The following is a 25,760-nucleotide window of genomic DNA, read 5'->3' on the forward strand; positions in this document are numbered from 1 at the left end:
CTGTTCCCTTTTCTTCAATCTTTTTTCTTTCTCTTCCTCACCCTTGTTAAATTCCATTCTCCTGTCTTCAAGTTTGCTGACTCATTCTGCCTGCTCAAACCTGCCTTTGTCCCTCTAGTAAATTTTAAATTTCAGTTATTGTACTTTTCTTCCCTAGAATTTCTTTTTTGTTTCATTTTAGGTTTTCTATCTCTTTATTGATATTTCTATTTTGTTCACACATCATTTCCTCAACTTTCTCCACATCTTCCTTTAGTTCTTTTTTTTTTAAATTTATTTATTTATTTTTGGCTGTGTTGGGTCTTTGTTTCTGTGCGAGGGCTTTCTCTAGTTGCGGCGAGTGGGGGCCACTCTTCATTGCAGTGCGTGGGCCTCTCACTGTCGTGGCCTCTCTTGTTGCAGAGCACAGACTCCAGAGGCGCAGGCTCAGCAGTTGTGGCTCACGGGCCCAGTTGCTCCGTGGCATGTGGGATCTTCCCAGACCAGGGCTCGAACCCGTGTCCCCTGCATTGGCAGGCAGATTCTCAACCACTGCACCACCAGGGAAGCCCCCTTTAGTTCTTTGATTACCTTTAAGACCAGTGTTTTAAAGTCTTTGTCTAATACATCTGCCGTTAAGGGACAGATTTTGTTGAATTATTTTTCTTCCTCTGAATGGGCTGTACTTTCCTGTTTCTTTGTATGTCTTATGATTGTGGAGCCCTAGACATGTGAGTTTAATAATATGGTAACTCTGGAAATCAGATTCTCCTTCTTCCTATGGGTTTGTTTTTTTTTATTATTGTTTTTGTTTTTTATTGTTATAGTCTGTGTCTGTGCTGATGATCAACCTGAAGTGTAAATTTAATGTCTTCTTTTCTCTTTTCTGGGTCTTTCCTTGGGCATATTGCAGTCACTTTCTAATTTTCCCCATATATGCAGTTGTTTTTTAATGTGCTAGTCTGTAATGTTTGGCTCCTCAAAGGGGAAAAGCAATAAATGAAGTGGGGAACTGAGGGTGGGGAGGGTGCTGGCCCTTTAAGTCCCCTGGAAATCACTTTAGCTTGAGGTGGAGGCATTTGCAACAGTGGGGGAAAGTGCAACAATGGCTGCCCATCTCTGTGTCTGCACCTGTGTGATCAGAAGCAGCAATCAGAGTACAGATTCCCCAGTATTGCTGGGGGGAGGCGTGGATAGAGTCCTTTTTACCCACTCTAGCTCCTACAATATGTGTGTAAACTGCTCCAGGAACATGTGCACAGCCATCTGCTACTTTGCTAAGACCTGACATTGACTGCAGTTTACCCTGGAAGCTTTCCCCTGGAAGTTGCAAGCCTTCAATAGACTCCGGAGTGAGTTCCGAAACTAGTTACATCAGACAGATTCTGCCAGTACAGTTATTGTGTATGTGGGGAGACAGTTTCCTGATGCATCCTACTCTGCCATAATCCCAGAATCCTCTTTCTTCTTTAGAGCAGGTTTAGGTTTACAAAAAACTTGAGAGGAAGATGTAGAGATTTCCCAACCCTCTCTTCTCACACTCGCATTGCCTCCCCGCTTGTCAACATCACTCACCAGAATGGTTCATTTTTTTTTTTTTCACCAAGGAGAAACCTACCCATTGACAAATTATAATCACCCAGAGTTCATAGTTAACATTATGTTCACTCTGTATTGTACATTCTGTAGGTTTGGAAAAATGTATAATGATATTTATCCAGCATTATGGTATTATATAGTGTATTTTCTTTTTTTTAACTTTTAATTTATATTGGAGTATAGTTGGTTTACAATGTTGTGTTTAGTTTCAGGTGTACAGCAAAGTGACTCAGTTATAAATATATATATATCCATTCTTGTTCAGATTTTTTTTCCCATATAGGTTATTATAGAATATTGAGTAGAGTTCCCTGTGCTATACAGTAGGACCTTGTTGGTTATCTATTTCACTTATAGTAATGTGTATATGTTAATCCCAAACTCCTAATTTATCCCCTCTCTCCACCTTTCCCCTTTGGTAACCATAAGTTTGTTTTCTATGTCTGTGAGTCTGTTTCTGTTTTGTAAATAAGTTCATTTATATCAGATTTGACATATAAGTGATATCATATGATATTTGTCTTTGACATACTTTACTGAGTATGATAATCTCTAGACCCATCCATGTTGCTGCAAATGGCATTATTTCATCATATTTTATGGCTGAGTATTATTCCATTGTATATATGTACTACATCTTCTTTATCTATTCTTCTGTCAGTGGACATTTAGATTGCTTCCATGTCTTGGTTATTATAATCAGTGCTGCAGTGAACATTGGGGTACATGTATCTTTTTGAATTATGGTTTTCTCCAGGTATGCCCAGGAGTGGAGTTGTTAGATCATATGCTAGCTGTTTTTAGTTTTTTAAGGAACCTCCATACTGTTATCCATAGTGGCTGTACCAATTTACTTTCCCACCAACAGTGTAGGAGGGTTCCCTTTTCTCTACACACTCTCCAGCACTTATTGTTTGTAGACTTTCTGATGACCATTCTGACTGGTGTGAGGTGATACCTCATTATAGTTTTGATTTGCATGTCTCTGATACTTAGCAATGTTGAGCATCTTTTCATGTGCCCCTTGCCCATCTGTATGTGTTCTTTGGAGAAATGTCTATTTAGATCTTCTGCCCATTTTTTGATTGAGTTGTTTTTTTGTTTTGTTTTGTTTTTTTGATATAGAGCTGCATGAACTGTTTGTATGTTTTGGAGAGTAATCCCTTCTTGGATGCTTCATTCGCAAATAGTTTCTCCCATTCTGTGGTTGTCTTTTCATTTTATTTATGGTTTCCTTTGCTGTGGAAAAGCATTTGAGTTTAATTAGGTCCCATTTGTTTATTTTTGTTTTTATTTCCATCACTCTAGGAGATGGGTCGAAAAAGATATTGCTGCTATATGTATGTCAAAGTGTTCTGCCTATGTTTTCCTCCAAGAGGTTTATAGTATCCGGTCTTACATTTAGTTCTTTAATCCACTTTGAGTTTATTTTTGTGTATGGTGGTAAAGAATGTTCTAATTTCATTTTTTCACATGTAGCTGTGTAGTTTTCCCAGCACCACTTATTGAAGGGACTATCTTTTCCCATTGTATATTCTTGCCTCCTTTGTCGAAGATTATTTGACCATAGGTGTGTGGGTTTATTTCTGGGCTTTCTATCCTGTTCCATTGATTTATATATCTGCTTTTGTGCCAGTACCATACTGTTTTGATAACTATAACTTTGTAGTATAGTCTGAAGTCAGGGAGCCTGATTCCTCCAGCTCCATTTTTCTTTCTCACGATTGCTTTGGCTATTTGGGGTCTTTGGTGTCTCCATACAAATTTTAAGAATTTTTGTTCCAGTTCTGTGAAGAATGCCATTGGAAATTTGATAAGCATTTCATTGAATCTGTAGATTGCCTTGGGTAGTATAGTCATTTTAACAATATTGATTCTTCTAATCCAAGAATATGGTATATCTTTCCATCTGTTTGTGTTGTCTTCTATTTCTTTCATCAGCATTTTATAGTTTTTGGCGTACAGGTCTTTTGCCTCCTTATGTAGGCTTATTCCTAGATATTTTATTCTTTTTGATGTGATGGTAAATGGGATTGTTTCTTGAATTTCTTTCTGATCTTTCATTGTTACTGTATAGAAATGCAACAGATTTCTGTGTATTAATTTTGTATCCTGCAACTTTACTGAGTTCATTGATGAGCTCTAGTAGTTTTCTGGTAGCATCTTTAGGATTCTCTATGTATAGTATCTTGTCATCTACAGAGAGTGACAGTTTTACTTTTTTTCCATTTTGGATTCCCTTTATTTCTTTTTCTTCTCTGATTGCTGTGGCTAGGACTTCCAAAACTATGTTGACATCCTTGTCTTGTTCCTGATCTTACAGGAAATGCTTTCAGCTTTCCTTTTTTTAATTTTTCTAATTAATTTTTTATTTTATCTTTGGCTGCTTTGGGTCTTGGTTGCTGTGCGCGGGCTTTCTCTAGTTGTGGCGAGCGAGGGCTACTCTTCATTGCAGTGCACGGGCTTCTCATTGCAGTGGGTTCTCTTGTTGCAGAGCACGGACTTTAGGTGTGTGGGCTTCAGTAGTTGCGGCATATGGGCTCAGTACTTGTGGTGTGTGGGCTCTAGGGCATGTGGGCTTCAGTAGTTGTAGTGTACGGGCTCAGTAGTTGTGGCTTGTGGGCTCTAGAGTGCAGGCTCAGTAGTTGTGGCGCATGGGCTTAGTTGCTCCATGGCATATGGGGTCTTCCCGGACCAGGGATTGAACTCATGTCCCCTGCATTGGCAGGTGATTCTTAACCACTATGTCACCAGGGAATTCCCTGCTTTCAGCTTTTCACTGTTGAGTATGATGTTAGCTGTAGGTTTGTCATATATGGCCTTTATTTTGTTGAGGTATGTTCCCTCTGTGCCCACTTTCTGGAGAATTTTTATCATAAATGGGTGTTGAATTTTGTCAGAAGCTTTTTCTGCATCTGTTGAGGTGATCATATGGTGTTTATTCTTCAGTTTGTTAATGTGGTGTATCACAGTGATTGATTTGTGGATATTGAAAAATCCTTGCATCCCTGGGATAAATCCCACTTGATCATGCTGTGTGATCTTTTTTTTTTTTTTTTTAGTTTCTGCTTTATAACAAAGTGAATCAGTCATACATATACATCTGTTCCCACATCCCTTCCCTCCTGCGTCTCCCTCCCTCCCACCCTCCCCATCCCACCCCTCCAGGCGGCCACAAAGCACCGAGCTGATCTCCCTGTGCTCTGCGGCTGCTTCCCACTATCTATCTACCTTACGTTTGGTAGTGTGTATATGTCCATGCCTCTCTTTCGCTTTGTCACAGCTTACCCTTCCCCCTCCCCATATCCTCAAGTCCATTCTCAAGTAGGTCTGTGTCTTTATTCCTGTTTTACCCCTAGGTTCTTCATGACATTTTTTAAAATTCCATATATATGTGTTAGCATACGGTATTTGTCTTTCTCTTTCTGACTTACTTCACTCTGTATGACAGACTCTAGGTCTATCCACCTCATTACAAATAGCTCAGTTTCGTTTCTTTTTATGGCTGAGTAATATTCCATTGTATATATGTGCCACATCTTCTTTATCCATTCATCCGATGATGGACACTTAGGTTGTTTCCATCTCTGGGCTGTTGTGAATAGAGCTGCAATGAACATTTTGGTACATGTCTCTTTTTGAATTATGGTTTTCTCAGGGTATATGCCTAGTAGTGGGATTGCTGGGTCATAGGGTAGTTCTATTTGTAGTTTTTTAAGGAACCTCCATACTGTTCTCCATAGTGGCTGTACCAATTCACATTCCCACCAGCAGTGCAAGAGTGTTCCCTTTTCTCCACACCCTCTCCAGCATTTATTGTTTCTAGATTTCTTGATGATGGCCATTCTGACTGGTGTGAGATGATATCTCATTGTAGTTTTGATTTGCATTTCTCTAATGATTAATGATGTTGAGCATTCTTTCATGTGTTTGTTGGCAGTCTGTATATCTTCTTTGGAGAAATGCCTATTTAAGTCTTCTGCCCATTTTTGGATTGGGTTGTTTGTTTTTTTGCTATTGAGCTGCATGAGCTATTTATAAATTTTGGAGATTAATCCTTTGTCAGTTGCTTTATTTGCAAATATTTTCTCCCATTCTGAGGGTTGTCTTTTGGTCTTGTTTATGGTTTCCTTTGCTGTGCAAAATCTTTTAAGTTTCATTAGGTCCCATTTGTTTATCTTTGTTTTTATTTCCATTTGTCTAGGAGGTGGGTCCAAAAGTATCTTGCTGTGATTTATGTCATAGAGTGTTCTGCCTATGTTTTCCTCTAAGAGTTTGATAGTTTCTGGCCTTACATTTAGGACTTTAATCCATTTTGGGCTTATTTTTGTGGCTGTGTGATCTTTTTAATGTATTGTTTGCTAGTATTTTGTTGAGGATTGTTGTGTCTATGTTTATCAGTGATATTGGCCTATAATTTTCTTTTTTTCTGTGGTTTCTTTGTCTGGTTTTGGTATCAGGGTGATGGTGGCCTCATAGAATGAGTTTGGAAATGTTCCCTCCTCTGCAATTTTTTGGAAGATTTTCAGAAAGATAGGTGTTAACTCTTCTCTAAATGATTGATAGAATTCGCCTTGGAAGCCACCTGGTCCTGGACTTTTGTTTGTTGGGAATTTTTAAATCACAGTTTCGATTTCAGTACTTGTGATTGGTCTGTTCGTATTTTCTGTTTCTTCCTGGTGCAGTCATGGGAGTTTGTACCTTTCTAAGAATTTGTCCATTTCTTCTAGGTTGTCTATTTTGTTGGAATATAGTTGCTTGTAGTAATCTCTTTTGATCCTTTTTATTTCCGTGGTGTCTGTTGTAACTTATTCTTTTTCATTCTTGATTTTATTGATTTGAGCCCTCTCCCTTTTTTTCTTGATGAGTCTGGCTACAGGTTTATCAACTTTGTTTATCTGTTTAAAGAACCAGCTTTTAGTTTCATTGATCTTTTCTATTTTTTCTTCGTGTCTATTTCATTTATTTCTGCTCTGATCTTTATGATTCCTTTCCTTCTACTAACTTTGGGGTTTTTTTGTTCTTCTTTCTCTAATTGCTTTAGGTGTAAGGTTAGGTTGTTTATTTGAGATTTTTCTTGTTTCCTGAGGTGAGATTTTATTGCTATAAACCTCCCTCTTAGAACTGCTTTTGCTGCATCCCATAGATTTTGGATCATTGTGTTTTCATTGTTACTTGTCTATAGATATTTTTTGATTTCCTCTTTGATTTCTTCAGTGATCCATTTGTTGTTTTGTAGCATGTTGTTTAGCCTGCACATGTTTGTGTTTCTTACAGTATTTTTCTTGTGATTGATTTCTTTTTTTAAAATTGAAGTATAATTGCTTTACAGTGTTTTGTTAATGACTGCTGTACAGCAAAGTGACTCAGGTAGACATATATACATTCTCTTTCATATTCTTTTCCATTATGGTTTATCACAAGATATTGAATATAGTTCCTGGTGCTATACAGTAGGACCTTGTTGTTTATCCATTCCAGATACACCAGTTTGCATCTGCTAATCCTAAACTCTCAATCCATCCCTCTCTCACCACCCTCCTTCTTGGTAACCACCAGTCTATTCTCTATGTCTGTGATTCTGTTTCTGTTTTATACATAGGTTAATTTGTGTCATATTTTAGATTCCACATGTGAGTAATATCATATGGTATTTTTCTTTCTCTTTCTGACTGACTTCACTTAGTATGATAATTTCTAGTTACATCCATGTTACTGCAAATGGCATTATTTTGTTCTTTTTTATGTCTAAGTGGTGTTCCATTGTATGTATGTACCACATCTTCTTATTCCATTCATCTATTGATGGACATTTAGGTTTTCTCCTAAAAACCTAAAACCTAGGTTTTGGCTATTGTGAATAGTGCTGCTGTGAACATAGGGGGTGCATTTATCTTTTTGAGTTATAGTTTTGTCTGTATATATGCCCAGGAGTGGGATTGCTGGATTATATAATTGTAACTCTATTTTTAGTTTTCTGAGGAACTTCCATACTGTTCTCCACAGTGGCTGTATCAATTTACATTCCAACAGTGCAGGAGGGTTCTCTTTTTTTCCACAGACTCTCCAGCATTTATTGTTTGTAGACTTTTTGATGACTGTTCTGACTGGCATGAGGTGGTACCTCATTGTAGTTTTGATTTGCATTTCTCTAATAATTAGCAATGTTTAGCATCTTTTGATGTGCCTATTGGCCATATGTTTGTCTTCTTTGGAGAAATGTCTCTTTTTGTCTTCTGCCCACTTTTCAATTGAGTTGTTTTTTTGTTGTTGAGTTTTATGAGCTATTTGTATATTTTGGAAATTAAGCCCTTGTCAGTTGCATCATTTACAAATATTTTCTCCCATTCTGCAGGTTGTATTTTCATTTTGCGTATCGTTTCCTTTGCTGTGCAAAAGCTTGCAAGTTTGATTAGGTCTCATTTGTTTATTTTTGTTTTTATTTCTATTGCCTTGGGAGACTGAAGTAAGAAATCATAACATATGATTTATGTTAGACATTGTTTTGCCTATGTTCTGTTCTAGGAGTTTTATGGTGTCATGTCTTATGCTTAAGTCTTTTAAGCCATTTTGAGTTTATTTTTGTGTATGGTGAGAGGGTGTCTTCTAACTTCATCGATTTACATGTGGCTGTCCAATTTTCACAACACCACTTGCTGAAGAGACTGTCTTTTTCCCATTGTGTATTCTTGCCTCCTTTTTCAAAGATTAATTGACCATAAGTGTGTGGGTTTACTTCTGGGCTCTCTGTTGTGTTCCATCGATCCATATGTCTATTTTTTCTTCTAGTACTATGCCATTTTGATTACTGTAGCTTTGTAGTATTTTCTGAAGTCTGGGATGGTTATTCCTCCTGCTTTGTTCTTTTTCTTCAGGATTGCTTAGGCAATTCTGGGTCTTTTATGGTTCCATATGAATTTTAGGATTATTTTTTCTAGTTTTGTAAATACGTCATGGGTAATTTAATAGGGATCACATTAAATCTGTAGATTGCTTTGGGTAGTATGGCTATTTTAACAATATTAATTCTTCCAATCCAAGAGCATGGGATATCTTTCCATTTCATTGAATCATCTTCAGTTTCCTCTATTAATGTTTTATAGTTCTCAGCATATAAGTCTTTCACCTTGGTGAGGTTTATTCCTAAGTATTTCATTTTGGGGGTTGTTATTTTAAAAGTTATTGTCTTTTTACATTCCCTGTCTGATAGTTCATTTTTGGTGTAAAGAAATGCAACTGATTTCTGTATATTCATCTTGTATCCTGCTGCCTTGCTGAATTCGGTCATTTATCAGTTCCAGTAGTTTTTGTGTGGAGTCTTTAGGGTTTTCTACATATAGTATCATATCATTTGAAATAATGACAGTTTTATCCCTTTCCTTCCAATTTGGATACCTTTTATTTGTTTTTCTTGTCTGAGTGCTGTGACTAGGACTTCTAATACTATGTTGAATAGAAGATGTGAGAGTGGACATTTTTGTCTTGTTACAGATTTTAGTGGGAAGGCTTTCAACTTTTCACCATTGAGTATTATATTGGCTGTGGGTTTGTCATAAACAGCTTTTACTATTTTGTGATATGTTCTGTCTATACCCACTTTAGTAAGAGTTTTTATTATGAATGGATGTTGAATTCTGTCAAATGCTTTTTCTGCATCTATTGAGATGATTACATGGTTTTTGTCTTTTGTTTATGTGGTTTATCACATTGGTTTGCATATGTAGAACCATTCTTATGAACTTGGGATGACTCCCACTTTGTCATGGTGTATGATTTTTTTATGTATTGTTGGATTTGGTTTGCCAATATTTTGTTGAGAATTTTTCCCATCTATATTCGTCAAAGATATTGGCTTGTAATTTTTTTTTTTTTGGTGGTGTCTTTATCTGGATTTGGTATCAGGGTGATGGTAACTTCATAGACTGTCCTTGGGAGTGTTCCCTCTTCTTCAGTTTTTTGGAAGAGTTTGAGAAGGATTGGTATAAATTCTTTTTTGTATGTTTGGTAGAATTTGCCTGTGAAGCCATTTGGTCCTGGACTTTTGTTTGTAGGGAGTTTTAAAATTACATATTCTATTTCACTTTTAGTGATTGGTCTGTTCCAATTATCTGTTTCTTCTTGATTCAGTTTTGGTAGGCTGTATGTTTCTAGAAATTTGTCCATTTCTTCTAGGTTGTTGAATTTGTTGGCATATAATTCAAAGTATTTCCTTATTATTATTATTTTTTTTGTATTTCTGCAGTATCAGTTGTTGTGTCTCCTTTATTGTTTCTTAGCTTATTTGGGTTCTGTCTCTTTTCTTCTTGGTGAGCCTGGCCAGAGTTTTGTCAATCTTGTTTATCCTTTCAAAGAACCAGCTCTTGTTTTTATTGATTTTAAAATATATATATATATATTTATTTATTTATTTGGCTGTGCCATGTCTTAGTTGTGGCAGGCAGGATCTTTGTTGCCTCATGTGAGGCATCTTTTATTGCCTCATGTGAGGCATCTTTAGTTGCGGCATGTGAGATCTTTAGTTGTGGCATGTGGGATCTTTTAGTTGTGGCATACGGGATCTTTTAGTTGCGACATGTGGGATCTTTAGTTGCAGCATGCAGGATCCTTTTTAGTTGAGGCATGCGAACTCTTAGTTGTGGCATGTGGGATCTAGTTCCCTGACCAGAGATCGAACCCAGGCCCCCTGCATTGGGAGCGCAGAGTCTTAGCCACTGGATCACTAGGGAAGTCCCTTTCTATTGTTTTTTAAATCTTTATCTTATTTATTTCCTCTGATCTTTATTATTTCCTTCCTTCTGCTGAATTAAGGTTTTGTTTGTTCTTCTTTTTCTAGTTCTTTTAATTGGTAGGTTAGGTTGTTTGAGATTTTTCTTGGTTTTTGAGGAAGGCCTGTATTGCTATGAACTTCCCTCTAGGAACTGCTTTTGCTGCATCCCATAGATTTTGTATGGTTGTGTTTTCATTGTCATTTGTCTGAAGGTATTTTTGAGTTTCCTCTTTGATATCATCATTGACCCATTGGTTGTTTAATAGCATGTTGTTTAGTCACCATGTAATTTTTCTTTTTTTTTCATTTCTTTTTCTGTGGTTAATTTCTAGTTTCATGTCACTGTGGTCAGAAAAGATGCTTGAGATAATTTCTATATTCTTAAATTTGTTGAGAGTTGTTTTGTGCCCTAGTATGTGGTCAGTCCTAGAGAATGTTCCACATGCACTTGAAAAGAATGTGTATTCTCGTTTTTTAAGATGTAGTGTCCTGAAAATATCAATTAAGTTTAACTGTCCTATTGTATCATTTAGTATCTCTGTTGCCTTATTGATTCTCTGTGTAGAAGATCTGTCCACTGATGTGAGTGGGGTGTTAAAGTCTCCTAGTATTATTATATTTCTGTCAGTTTCTCCCTTTATGTCTGTTAGTATTTGTTTTATGTATTTGGGTGCTCCTATATTAGGAGCATATATGTTGACGAGTGTAAAATCCTCTTCTTGTATTGATCCTTTTATCATTATATGATGTTCTTCCTTATCTTTCTTTATGGCCTTTGTTTTAAAGTCTGTTTTGTCTGATATGAGTATTGCCACCCCCCCTTTCTTGTCACTTCTGTTTGCATGAAACATCTTTTTCCATCCTCTCTTTCAATATATGTGTGTCCTTTGTCCTAAAGTAGGTCTCTTATAGGCAGCATATTGTAGTCTCTTGCTTTTTTATCCGACCTTCCACTCTTGTGTCTTTTGATTGGAGCATTCAGCCCATTGATATTTAAGGTAATTATTTATAGATATGTATTTGTTGTCATTTTAAACCATGTTTTCCCATTGATTTTATATTTCCTCTCTCTCCCTTTCTTTTTGTTTTTCCTTTTCTGGTTTGATGATTTTCTTTTGTATTATACTTTTGTTCTCTTCTTTTTGTTTTTTTTGTGAATCTATTGTATGTTTTTGATTCGCGGTTACCCTGTTTTTCAACTATGTTAACACTTTCCTGTATCTGCTTGCCTTAGACTGGCAGTCATATAGGCTCAAACACATTCTAGGAAAAAATTCTACATTTTCTTACTCTCCTCCCCTACATTTTATGATTTTGATGTTCTCTTTTACATCTTCATGTATATCTTTTTGCTGTTCATTGTGGTTATCATCACTTTCACAGAATTTTTTCTTTTTTTTTTTTGTGGTACGCGGGCCTCTCACCGTTGTGGCCTCTCCCACTGCGGAGCACAGGCTCCGGATGCGCAGGCTCAGCAGCCATGGCTCACGGGCCCAGCTGCTCCGCGTCATGTGGGATCTTCCCGGACCGGGGCACGAACCCATGTCCCCTGCATCAGCAGGCGGACTCTCAACCACTGCGTCACCAGGGAAGCCCTCACAGAATTTTTTTTTTGTTTTTTGTTTTTTAATCTTTGTACTGTCTGCTGTCCTGATTGGGTGATTTCCATTTTTCTATCTTCCAGGTCACTTATTCATTCTTTTGAATTATTCATTCTGCTGTTCATTGCCTTTAGCTCAGCTTTCATCTCTGCAAATGTGTTTTCTAATTTTTCTTGGTTCCTCTCTATAGTTTCTAGTCCCTTTTTACAGTATTCTGCATTTCTGTCAATAGCCTTTCTTAATTCCTTCAGTATTTTTATTATCTCCTTTTTGAAATCAGTGTCTGTTAGACTGAAGAGGTCTGCTTCATTGTTCATTCAGGGGAATGTGCTGGGTCATTTAACTGGGAGTGGTTCCTTTGCTTCTTCATGTTACTTATATTTCTCTTACTCTGTAAGTTTAGGAGAAACAATTATCTACTGTGGTCTTGGAGAGCTATTTATATGTGGTTTCATCCCTGTGTAGCTTGTGTGGGTTTAATAAATTTGGTGTGAGTGCTGTTTTTAGTATGGATCCCTGTAGCCTCTTTTCTCAGCTTGTGCTGGTTGTTATCCCCTTGATAGGGTGTGTGCAGATGTGGTGGCTGGTGCCCGGTCCTGGGGTTCTCAGAGGTGGTAGTGGCTCAGACTTACCCTCAGGGCATGCAATGGGAGTGGATGTGACTTGCAACCACTCCTGGAATTCGGGTGGGCAGTGGTGGGGTCCATGACCACTCCTTAGGTCTGAGAGGGAGGCGGCAGGGGCTTGCAATCACTCCTGGAGTCTGGGAGGGAGGTGGCGGGAGCCCATGACCACTCCTGGGATGTGGGAGAGAAGCAGTGGGGGCTGGTGACTGCTCCTGGTGTTTAGGTGGGCGGCAGTGGAGGCTTGCGACTGCCCCTGGAGCCTGTACAGGCAGTGTCCTGCCCTCTGCATGCATGCCCACAGGGGAAAAGGCTGCAATCTGGGTCCCACCCCTCCCCTTGTGCACCTCCCAAACAGTGGTGACTGACCTCTGACGTCCCAGGCTTCCTCCACATACACCCCCAACCATGGTTGTACTGGATTCCAGCACCACTCCCACCCCTGTCTGTCTCTACACAGCCATCCCCAGTCCTCTTCCCAGTTCTGATTCCAAAGCCCGAGTTCCAGCACCCAGCCCTTGCCAGTTCTGGCAGACATGTGTGTCAGACTAGGGAGCACAGGGTGGTGGCACTGTGCAGTTCTCCCTCTGCTCTGGCTGCCTCTAACAGGTTGCTGCGCTCTCCTCAAAGGCTCTGAAGCTCCCCTTCTATCTTGGCTGATCTCCCTGCCAGTGAGGGGGCTTCCCAGGTTGCAGGGACCTTTCCTCTTTCATAGTTTCTCCCAATGTTGCAGGTCCCATCCCGATTCCTTTCTTGCTTTCTTTTCTTCTTTTTTTTTCTTTGTTCCCACCCAGTCACATGGAGATTTTCTTGCCCTTTCAGCAGTCTGAGGTCTTCTGCCAGCGTTCAGTAGATATTCTGTGAGAATTGTTTCACGTGTAGATGAATTTTTTTTTTTTTTTTTTTTGCGGTACGTGGGCCTCTCACTGCTGTGGCCTCTCCCGTTGCGGAGCACAGGCTCCGGACGCGCAGGCTCAGCGGCCATGGCTCACGGGCCCAGCCACTCCGCGGCACATGGGATCCTCCCGGACCGGGGCACGAACCTGCATCCCCTGCATCGGCAGGCGGACTATCAACCACTGCGCCACCAGGGAGGCCCTAGATGTATTTTTGATATATTTGTGGGAGAGGGTGAACTTCACGTCCTGCTACTGTGATATCTTGATCGCTCCCTGTGATCGATTTCCAATCTCATAGAATTGTGGTCGGAAAAGCTGCTTGATATGATTTCAGGTTTCTTAAATTTACCAAGATTTGCTTTGTGGCCCAGCATATGGTCAATCCTGGAGAATGTTTCGTGTGCACTTGAGAAGAACGTATATTCTGCTGCTTTTGGATGGAATCCTCTATAAATATCACTTGAGTTCATCTGGTCTTATGTGTCATTCAAGGCCTATATATTTCCTTATTGATTTTCTGTCTGGATGATCTGTCCATTGATGAAAGTGGGGGGTTAAAGTCTCCCACTGTTATTGTGTTACTGTTGATTTCTCCTTTTATGGCTGTTAGTATTTGCCTTATATATTGAGGTGCTCCTATGTTGGGTGCACATACATTTATAATTGTTATATCTTCTTGTACTGATCCTTTGATCATTATGCAGTGTCCTTCTTTGTCTCCAGTAATAGTCTTTCTTTCAAAGTCGATTTTGTCTGATATGAGTATTGCTACTCCAGCTTTCTTCTGATTTCCATTTGCATGGAGTACCTTTTTCTATCCCCTCATTTTCAGTCTGTATGTGTCCCTAGATCTGAAGTGTGAGTCTCTTGTAGACAGCATATATATGGGACTTGTTTTTGTATCCATTCGGCCAGTCTTTGTCTTTTTTTTTTTTTAAACAAAAATATATTTTTCCCTGATCCTTTCATTTTACAAACTGGAAACATGTACGTAAAGCAGAGGAGATGCTGACTCAGGGAAAGGACAGCTAGATCAAAGTTCTTAGGTCAGAATTTTGAAGCTTATTCTTTTTTTTTAAATATTTTTATTAGTTTCTGCTTTATAACAAAGTGAATCAGTTATACATATACATCTGTTCCCACATCCCTTCCCTCCTGCGTCTCCCTCCCTCCCACCCTCCCTATCCCACCCCTCCAGGCGGTCACAAAGCACCGAACTGATCTCCCTGTGCTATGCAGCTGCTTCCCACTAGCTATCTACCTTACGTTTGGTAGTGTATATATGTCCATGCCTCTCTCTCGCTTTGTCACAGCTTACCCTTCCCCCTCCCCATATCCTCAAGTCCATTCTCAAGTAGGTCTGTGTCTTTATTCCTGTTTTACCCCTAGGTTCTTCATGGCAATTTTTTTTCTTAAATTCCATATATATGTGTTAGCATATGGTATTTGTCTTTCTCTCTCTGACTTACTTCACTCTGTATGACAGACTCTAGGTCTATCCACCTCATTACAAATAGCTCAATTTTGTTTCTTTTTATGGCTGAGTAATATTGCATTGTATATATGTGCCACATCTTCTTTATCCCTTCATCCGATCAGTCTTTGTCTTTTGGTTGAAGCATTTAATCCATTTACATTTAAGGTAATCATGAATATGTATGTTCTTATTGCCATTTTGTTAATTTTTTAAAATAAATTTATTTTGGGCTGTGTTGGGTCTTTGTTGCTGCGTGCGGGATTTCTCTAGTTGCGGCGAGCGGGGGCTACTCTTCATTGCAGTGCGCGGGCTTCTCATTGTGGTGGCTTCTCTTGTTGCGGAGCACAGGCTCTAGAACGCAGGCTCAGTAGTTGTGGCGCATGGGCTTAGTTGCTCCGCGGCATGTGGGATTTTCCTGGACCAGGGCTCAAACCCATGTCCCCTGCACTGGCAGGCGGATTCTTAACCACTGTGCCACCAGGGAAGCCCTTGTTAATTGTTTTGAATTTGTTTTTGTAGGTCTTTTTCCTTCCCTTCCTCTTTGTTCTCTTTTCCTGTGATTTGATGACTATCTTCAGTGTTGAGTTTGGATTCCTTTTTCTTTTTTGTGTATGTGTCTAGTGTAGATTTTTGGTTTGCAGTTACCATGGGGTTCTGATATAATAGTCTGTATATATATACAAGATTGTTTTTTAAGTTTCTGGTTTCTTAATTTCCAGTGCATTTCCAATATCCTGCATTTGTACTCTCCTCTCCTCACAGTTGCTAGTTTTGATATCATATTTGTGTGTGGATGATTTCCTACCTTTTTTTTTTTGTCATCTTTATTTTTTATTTATTTTTTGCTTTATAACAAATTTAATCAGTTATACATATACATATGTTCCCATATCCCCTCCCTTTTGCGTCTCCCTCCCACCCTCCCTATCTCACCCCTCCAGGCGGTCACAAAGCACTGAGCTGATCTCCCTGTGCTATGCGGCTGCTTCCCACTAGCTATCTACCTTACGTTTGGTAGTGTATATATGTCCATGCCGCTCTTTCACTTTGTCACAGCTTACCCTTCCCCCTCCCCATATCCTCAAGTCCATTCTCTAGTAGGTCTGTGTCTTTATTCCTGTCTTACCCCTATGTTCTTCATGACATTTTTTTTCTTAAATTCCATATATATGTGTCAGCATACAGTATTTGTCTTTCTCTCTCTGACTTACTTCACTCTGTATGACAGACTCTAGGTCCATCCACCTCATTACAAATAGCTCAATTTTGTTTCTTTTTATGGCTGAGTAATATTGCATTGTATATATGTGCCACATCTTCTTTACCCATTCATCCGATGATGGACACTTAGGTTGTTTCCATCTCCGGGCTATTGTAAATAGGGCTGCTATGAACATTTTGGTACATGTCTCTCTTTGAATTATGGTTTTCTCAGGGTATATGCCCAGTAGTGGGATTGCTGGGTCATAGGGTAGTTCTATTTGTAGTTTTTTAAGGAACCTCCATACCGTTCTCCATAGTGGCTGTACCAATTCACATTCCCACCAGCAGTGCAAGAGTGATCCCTTTTTTCCACACCCTCTCCAGCATTTATTGTTTGTAGATTTTTTGATGATGGCCATTCTGACTGGTGTGAGATGATATCTCATTGTAGTTTTTTTTTTTTTTTTTTTTTTTTTTGGTTTTTTTTTTTTTTTTTTTGCGGTACGCGGGCCTCTCACTGTTGTGGCCTCTCCCGTTGTGGAGCACAGGCTCCGGACGCGCAGGCTCAGTGGCCATGGCTCACGGGCCCAGCCGCTCCGCGGCATGTGGGATCCTCCCGGACGGGGCACGAACCCGCCTCCCCTGCATCGGCAGGCGGACTCTCAACCACTGCGCCACCAGGGAAGCCCTCTCATTGTAGTTTTGATTTGCATTTCTCTAATGAGTAAAGATGTTGAGCATTCTTTCATGTGTTTGTTGGCAGTCTGTATATCTTCTTTGGAGAAATGTCTGCCCATTTTTGGATTGGGTTGTTTGTTTTTTTGCTATTGAGCTGCATTAGCTGCTTATAAATTTTGGAGATTAATCCTTTGTCAATTGCTTCATTTGCAAATATTTTCTCCCATTCTGAGGGTTGTCTTTTGGTCTTGTTTATGGTTTCCTTTGCTGTGCAAAAGCTTTTAAGTTTCATTAGGTCCCATGTGTTTATTTTTGTCTTTATTTCCATTTGTCTAGGAGGTGGGTCCAAAAGGATCTTGCTGTGATTTATGTCATAGAGTGTTCTGCCTATGTTTTCCTCTAAGAGTTTGATAGTGTCTGGCCTTACATTTAGGTCTTTAATCCATTTTGAGCTTATTTTTGTGTATGGTGTTAGGGAGTGATCTAATCTCATACTTTTACATGTCCCTATCCAGTTTTCCCAGCACCACTTATTGAAGAGACTATCCTTTCTCCACTGTACATTCCTGCCTCCTTTATCAAAGATAAGGTGACCATATGTGCGTGGGTTTATCTCTGAGCTTTCTATCCTGTTCCATTGATCTATCTTTCTGTTTTTGTGCCAGTACCATACTGTCTTGATTACTGTAGCTTTGTAGTATAGTCTGAAGTCAGGGAGCCTGATTCCTCCAGCTCCATTTTTCGTTCTCAAGATTGCTTTGGCTATTCGAGGTCTTTTGTGTTTCCATACAAATTGTGAAATTTTTTGTTCTAGTTCTGTGAAAAATGCCAGTGGTGGTTTGATAGGGATTGCATTGAATCTGTAGATTGCTTTCGGTAGTAGAGTCATTTTCACAATGTTGATTCTTCCAATCCAAGAGCATGGTACATCTCTCCATCTATTTGTATCATCTTTAATTTCTTTCATCAGTGTCTTATAATTTTCTGCATACAAGTCTTTTGTCTCCTTAGGTAGGTTTATTCCTAGATATTTTATTCTTTTTGTTGCAATGGTAAATGGGAGTGTTTCCTTGATTTCACTTTCAGATTTTACATCATTAGTATATAGGAATGCCAGAGATTTCTGTGCATTAATTTTGTATCCTGCAACTTTACCAAATTCATTGATTAGCTCTAGTAGTTTTCTGGTAGCATCTTTAGGATTCTCTATGTATAGTATCATGTCATCTGCAAACAGTGACAGCTTTACTTCTTCTTTTCCGATTTGGATTCCTTTTATTTCCTTTTCTTCTCTGATTGCTGTGGCTAAAACTTCCAAAACTATGTTGAATAAGAGTGGTGAGAGTGGGCAACCTTGTCTTGTTCCCGATCTTAGTGGAAATGGTTTCAGTTTTTCACCATTGAGGACGATGCTGGCTGTGGGTTTGTCATAGATGGCCTTTATTACGTTGAGGAAAGTTCCCTCTATGCCTACTTTCTGCAGGGTTTTTTATCATAAATGGGTGTTGAATTTTGTCGAAAGCTTTCTCTGCATCTATTGAGATGATCATATGGTTTTTCTCCTTCAATTTGTTAATATGGTGTATCACGTTGATTGATTTGCGTATATTGAAGAATCCTTGCATTCCTGGAATAAACCCCACTTGATCATGGTGTATGATCCTTTTAATGTGCTGTTGGATTCTGCTTGCTAGTATTTTGTTGAGGATTTTTGCATCTATGTTCATCAGTGATATTGGCCTGTAGTTTTCTTTCTTTGTGACATCCTTGCCTGATTTTGGTATCAAGGTGATGGTGGCCTCGTAGAATGAGTTTGGGAGTGTTCCTCCCTCTGCTATATTTTGGAAGAGTTTGAGAAGGATAGGTGTTAGCTCTTCTCTAAATGCTTGATAGAATTCGCCTGTGAAGCCATGTGGTCCTGGGCTTTTGTTTGTTGGAAGATTTTTTATCACAGTTTTAATTTCAGTGCTTGTGATTGGTCTGTTCATATTTTCTATTTCTTCCTGATTCAGTCTTGGCAGGTTGTGCATTTCTAAGAATTTGTCCATTTCTTCCAGGTTGTCCATTTTATTGGCATAGAGTTGCTTGTAGTAATCTCTCATGATCTTTTGTATTTCTGCAGTGTCAGTTGTTACTTCTTTTTCATTTCTAATTCTATTGATTTGAGTCTTCTCCCTTTTTTTCTTGATGAGTCTGGCTAATGGTTTATCAATTTTGTTTATCTTCTCAAAGAACCAGCTTTTAGTTTTATTGATCTTTGCTATCGTTTCCTTCATTTCTTTTTCATTTATTTCTGATCTGATTTTTATGATTTCTTTCCTTCTGCTAACTTTGGGATGTTTTTGTTCTTCTTTCTCTAATTGCTTTAGGTGCAAGGTTAGGTTGTTTATTCGAGATGTTTCCTGTTTCTTAAGGTGGGATTGTATTGCTATAAACTTCCCTCTTAGAACTGCTTTTGCTGCATCCCATAGGTTTTGGGTCGTTGTGTCTCCATTGTCATTTGTTTCTAGGTATTTTTTAATTTCCCCTTTGATTTCTTCAGTGATCACTTCGTTATTAAGTAGTGTATTGTTTAGCCTCCATGTGTTTGTATTTTTTACCGCTCTTTTCCTGTAATTGATATCTAGTCTCATAGCATTGTGGTCGGAAAAGATACTTGATACAATTTCAATTTTCTTAAATTTACCAAGGCTTGATTTGTGACCCAAGAGATGATCTATCCTGGAGAATGTTCCATGAGCACTTGAGAAAAATGTGTATTCTGTTGTTTTTGGATGGAATGTCCTATAAATATCAATTAAGTCCATCTTGTTTAATGTATCATTTAAAGCTTGTGTTTCCTTATTTATGTTCATTTTGGATGATCTGTCCATTGGTGAAAGTGGGGTGTTAAAGTCCCCTACTATGATTGTGTTACTGTCGATTTCTCCTTTTATGGCTGTTAGTATTTGCCTTATGTATTGAGGTGCTCCTATGTTTGGTGCATAAATATTTACAATTGTTATATCTTCTTCTTGGATCGATCCCTTGATCATTATGTAGTGTCCTTCTTTGTCTCTTCTAGTAGTCTTTATTTTAAAGTCTATTTTGTCTGATATGAGAATTGCTACTCCCGCTTTCTTTTGGTTTCCATTTGCATGGAATATCTTTTTCCATCCCCTTACTTTCAGTCTGTATGTGTCTCTAGGTCTGAAGTGGGTCTCTTGTAGACAGCATATATATGGGTCTTGTTTTTGTATCCATTCAGCCACTCTGTGTCTTTTGGTGGGAGCATTTAGTCCATTTACATTTAAGGTAATTATCGATATGTATGTTCCTATTCCCATTTTCTTAATTGTTTTGGGTTCATTATTGTAGGTCTTTTCCTTCTGTTGTGTTTCTTGCCTAGAGAAGTTCCCTTAGCATTTGTTGTAAAGCTGGTTTGGTGGTGCTGAACTCTCTCAGCTTTTGCTTGTCTGTAAACGTTTTAATTTCTCCATCAAATCTGAATGAGATCCTTGCTGGGTAGAGTAATCTTGGTTGCAGGTTTTTCTCCTTCATCACTTTAATTATGTCCTGCCACTCCCTTCTGGCTTGTAGAGTTCTGCTGAGAGATCAGCTGTTATCCTGATGGGGATTCCCTTGTGTGTTATTTGTTGTTTTTGCCTTGCTGCTTTTAATATGATTTCTTTGTGTTTAATTTTTGCAGTTTGATTAATATGTGTCTTGGCATATTTCTCCTTGGATTTATTCTGTATGGGACTCTCTGTGCCTGCTGGACTTGATTAACTATTTCCTTTCCCATATTAGGGAAGTTTTCAACTATAATCTCTTCAAATATTTTCTCAGTCCCTTTCTTTTTCTCTTCTTCTTCTGGAACCCCTATAATTCGAATGTTGGTGCGTTTAATGTTGTCCCAGAGGTCTCTGAGACTGTCCTCTGTTCTTTTCATTCTTTTTTCTTTATTTTGCTCTGCAGCAGTTATTTCCACTATTTTATCTTCCACCTCACTTATCCGTTCTTCTGCCTCAGTTATTCTGCTATTGATCCCATCTAGAGTATTTTTTATTTCATGTATTGTGTTTTTAATCGATGCTTGATTCATCTTTAGTTCTTCTAGGTCCTTGTTAACTGTTTCTTGCATTTTGTCTATTCTATTTCCAAGATTTTGGATCTGGGAAATAGAATCTTGGATCATCTTTACCATCATTATTCTGAATTCTTTTTCAGGTAGACTGCCTATTTCCTCTTCATTTGTTAGGTCTGGTAGGTTTTTATCTTGCTCCTTCTCCTGCTGTGTGTTTTTCTGTCTTCTCATTTTGCTTATGTTACTGTGTTTGGGGTCTCCTTTTTGCAGGCTGCAGGTTCGTAGTTCCCGTTGTTTTTGGTGTCTGTCCCCAGTGGCTAAGGTTGGTTTAGTGGGTTGTGTAGGCTTCCTGGTGGAGGGGACTAGTGCCTGTGTTCTGGTGGATGAGGCTGGATCTTGTCTTTCTGGTGGGCAGGTCCACGTCTGGTGGTGTGTTTTGGGGTGTCTGCGGACTTTTTATGATTTTAGGCCACCTCTCTGCTAATGGGTGGCATTGTGTTCCTGTCTTGCTAATTGTTTGGCATAGGGTGTCCAGCACTGTAGCTTGCTGGTCGTTGAGTGAAGCTGGGTGCTGGTGTTGAGATGGAGATCTCTGGAAGATTTTCGCCGTTTGATATTGTGTGGAGCTGGGAGGTCTCTTGTGGACCAGTGTCCTGAAGTTGGCTCTCCCACCTCAGAGGCACAGCACGGACTCCTGGCTCCTCAATTTGGGATGATGTGTTGTCTATTCATGTATTCCACAGATGCAGGGTACATCAAGTTGATTGTGGAGCTTTAATCCGCTGCTTCTGAGGCTGCTGGGAGAGGTTTCCCTTTCTCTTCTTTGTTCTCACAGCTCCTGGGTCTCAGCTTTGGATATGCGATTTCCTACCTTTATTGTATGTTTGCCTTTACCATTGAGCTTTCCCATTCATAATTTTCTTATTTGTAGTTGTGGCCTTTTCTTTTCTGCCTAGAGAAGTTCCTTTAGCATTTGTTGTAAAGCTGGTTTGGTGGTGCTGAATTGTCTTAGCTTCTGCTTGTCTGTAAAGCTTTTGATTTCTCTGTCAAATCTGAATGAGAGCCTTGCTGGGTAGAGTATTCTTGGTTGTAGGTTTTTCCCTTTTATTGCTTTAAAAATATCATACCACTCCTTTCTGGCCTGCAGAGTTTCTGCTGAAAAATCAGCTGATAACCTTATGGGGATTCCCTTGTATGTTACTTGTTGGTTTCCCCTTGTTGCTTTTAATATTTTCTCTTTGTCTTTAATTTTTGTCAATTTGATTAATATGTGTCGATGTATTCCTCCTTTCCCATGTTAGGGAAGTTTTCAGCTATTAACTCCTCAAATATTTTCTCAGGCCCTTTTCTCTCTCTTCTCCTTCTGGGACCCCTATAATGCAAATGGTGCATTTAATGTGGTTCCCGAGGTTCCTGTAGTGTATTTTCACTGCCCTAAAAATCCTCTGCTCTATCTGTTCACCCCCCTCTAACTCCTGGCAACCTTTTTACTGTTTCCATAGTTTTGCCTTTTCCAGAATCATACATTTGGAATCATATATTTGGAATCATATAGTATGTAGCCTTTTCAGATTGGCTTCTTTCAGTTAGTAATATGTATTTAAGGTTGCTTCATTTCTTTTTGTGGCTTGATAGCTCATTTCTTTTTGGCACTGAATAATATTCCATTGCCAGGATGTACCACAGTGCCATTTATCCATTAACCTACTGAAGGGACATGTTAGTTGCTTCCAAGTTTTGGCAATTCTAAATAAAGCTTGCATCAACCTCCCTGTGCAGGTTTGTGTGTGGATATAAGGTTTCAGCTCCTTTGGGTAAATACCAAAGAGTGTGATTGCTGCATAGGATGGGAAGAGTATGTTTAGTTGTGTAAGAAACTGCAAAACTGTCTTCCAAAGTGGCTGTACCATTTTGCATTCCCACCAGCAATGAATGAGAGTTCCTGTTGCTCCACATCCTTGCTGGCATTTGGTGTTGTCAGTGTTCTGGATTTTGGCCTTTCTAATAGCTGTGTAGTGGTATCTCATTGTTGTTTTAATTTGTATTTCCCTGACTGGCATGATGTTGAGCATCTTTTCATGTGCTTATTTACCATCTGTGTGTGTGTGTGTATATATATATATATATATATAAATTTTTTTTGTGAGATGTTTGTTAAAGTGTTTGGCTCACTTTTTAATCAGGTTGTTTGTTTTCTTATTGTTTAGTTTTAAGTGGTTTTTTTTTTTCTTTAACAGTCCTTTATCAGATGTGTATTTTACAAATATTTTCTCCCAGTCTCTGGTTTGTCTTCTAATACTCTTGACTCTGTACTTCACAGAACAGAATTTTTTAATTTCAATGAAATCCAGCTTATCAATTATTTCTCTCATGGATTGTGTCTTTGGTGATGTGTCTAAAAAGGCATCACCAAACTCAAGGTCACTAGGTTTCTCCTGTTATTTTCTAAGAGTTTTATAGTTTTGAATTTTACATTTAGGTCTATGATCCATTTGGAGTTAATTTTTGTGACAGGTGTAGGGTTTGTGTTCAGATTCATTTTTTTGGTTTTGGATGTATAACTTGTTCCAATACCATTTGTTGAACAGACTTTCTCTGCTCCATTATATTGCCTTTGCTCCTTTGTCAACGATCAGTTGACTATATTTATGGGGGTCTGTTTCTGGGCTCTTTATTCTGTTCTATTGATCTATTCAACTGTTCTTTCACCAGTACCGCACTTAGACATCTTTTTTTTTTTCCTTACTATAGGAGCCTTTGATTTTTTTTTTACATCTTTATTGGAGTATAATTGCTTTACAGTGGTGTGTTAGTTTCTGCTTTATAACAGAGTGAATCAGTTATACATATACATATGTTCCCATATCTCTTCCCTCTTGCGTCTCCCTCCCTCCCACCCTCCCTATCCCACCCCTCTAGGTGGTCACACAGCACCGAGCTGATCTCCCTGTGCTGTGCGGCTGCTTCCCACTAGCTATCTATTTTACGTTTGGTAGTGTATAGATGTCCATGCCACTCTCTCACTTCGTCCCAGCTTACCTTTCCCCCTCCCCGTGTCGTCAAGTCCATTCTCTAGTAGGTCTGTGTCTTTATTCCTGTTAGACGTCTTTTTTAAAAGTCTCAGTGGAAGTGAGCCTTGGTTTCGGCTGTGGTAGGACCTCCAGGCAGTTTCTCCTCTCTGAGCTTCAGCTCCAGGAGGAGGTTGGAGCTGAACTCTAGGAACTCCTAACATGCTGCTGTTGTGCTTCTCAAACTGCCTGGGGAAGGACTAGTTTTGTTCGTTTTTAGAACGTCCAGTCTGCTGCAGACCCTTCCTTTCGTAGAATACAGTAAACTGACCCACTAGGAAAGGGTCGTGTGCTCGTACGGTCAGAGCACTGTACGAGGTTCTGAAGTCTCAGTGTCTGAACTTGCCTTGTCACAGACTGCTAAGCGGACCACACTTTGGTTACACTGTCCTGCACAGTGGGTGCAGGTTGGAGAGATGCCTACCTGTCTAGCCAGAGCTTCTTGGGAGAACAGGAGCTCAGCTGGGGCTTGGGAATTGGCTTGTTCCAGGGAATGTGGTTGTCAGGAGGGGCTCTTTCTTTTTTTTTTTTTCTTTTTTGCGTTACGCGGGCCTCTCACTGCTGTGGCCTCTCCCGTTGCGGAGCACAGGCTCCAGACGCGCAGGCTCAGCGGCCACGGCCCACGGGCCCAGCCGCTCCGCGGCATGTGGGATCCTCCCGGACCGGGGCACGAACCCGTGTCCCCTGCATCGGCAGGCGGACTCTCAACCACTGCGCCACCTGGGAAGCCCAGGAGGGGCTCTTTCTTATCTCCCATGGGATCAGATCCCTTCATGAGCCCCCGTTTACCCCCCTCCTCTTTTTTCAGCATACTCCTCACATTGACCCCCTCCCAGTTGAAGGCAGAGGGACAACTTGGGGTGGCAGGGGCCCTGAGAAGGGGCCGTAATAGTTGGCTTGGAGGGCCAAGGTTGGAGCAGGGCCCGCTGCTCTGGATGGGTCTCAACGCCATTTCTCAGGGAAGTCGGGAGAAGGGTGTGAGTGGCTGGTGGTGCTATTGGCATGGACTCTGAAGCATGTCTGAGAGTTCCAACTTTAAAACCCTGAGACCATAAGACCTTAGGACATTCGAATCTTCAAATTGTGGAGTGATGGGCTGTTAGAACTGGAAGGGACTGCAGGCGTCACCTCGTTGTCCAAGCCGAGTTGTTCACCTGCTCCTCCCTGGCGCCTGGCCCAGATTTGAGCGACAGGTGTCTGTCCTGCCTTTAGCTTGGAGTCCTTGGGTGGCCACAGTATGGGTGAGTAGAGGTCCTTTGGGTGCCCTTGGCTTACTCCAGGTGCCCCGCTCTGTTTGAAGTTTCAGACACTGTGTCCTCCGTTTGACTGAGAACAACTCCCAGCCCTTGATGACCAAGCTGCAGTGGCTCTTCGCCTTCCTGGAGCACAGCCAGGTGAGCGCAGGGGGCGTCGGGGGTGCTGGAGAGGAGGCCCGGTCTGACACCTCCCCTTCCCCACGACCTGCCTGCATCTGGCTGTGGGCCCGCACTTTCTGGTGTAAGTTGTTGGGCCGCAGTCCAGGCTGGCATGGGTTCACGGCTAAAGCCCAAGGGGCCGATTCAGCGCCCTTACCGGGCAGGCGAGGGAGTGCCTCCTGAGCCCCTCTGTGCTGTGCTGCCCACCTCTCTCCCATCAGTGGTTCCGTCCATTCTATTAGGTGTTGCTTTGTTGGTCTTCTGTCATGTTTGAGCACTCATATTGCCTGCCAGGCACCCTGAGGGCTGTATTTGTTTTAATCACTGTCTCTGCCCTCCTGGAACCTAAAGCCCTTGGCCAGGCAGGCATTATGCCAGGCCCTGT

General features: G+C 40.1%; 1 protein-coding gene across 1 annotated transcript in view; it reads left to right on the forward strand.

The window, feature by feature from the left end:
• The window catches only part of USP35 (ubiquitin specific peptidase 35), an 81,216-nt gene that overhangs the window by 50,634 nt on the left and 4,822 nt on the right, over positions 1-25,760 (forward strand). Inside the window, exon 8 of the mRNA XM_081241102.1 lies at positions 25,261-25,354. Coding sequence (XP_081097228.1) covers positions 25,261-25,354 — 94 coding nt within the window. The remainder of the gene's footprint in view (positions 1-25,260; positions 25,355-25,760) is intronic.

The sequence above is a fragment of the Mesoplodon bidens genome, assembly GCF_964165515.1.
Source record: "Mesoplodon bidens genome assembly, chromosome: 7".
Lineage (NCBI taxonomy): Eukaryota > Metazoa > Chordata > Mammalia > Artiodactyla > Ziphiidae > Mesoplodon > Mesoplodon bidens.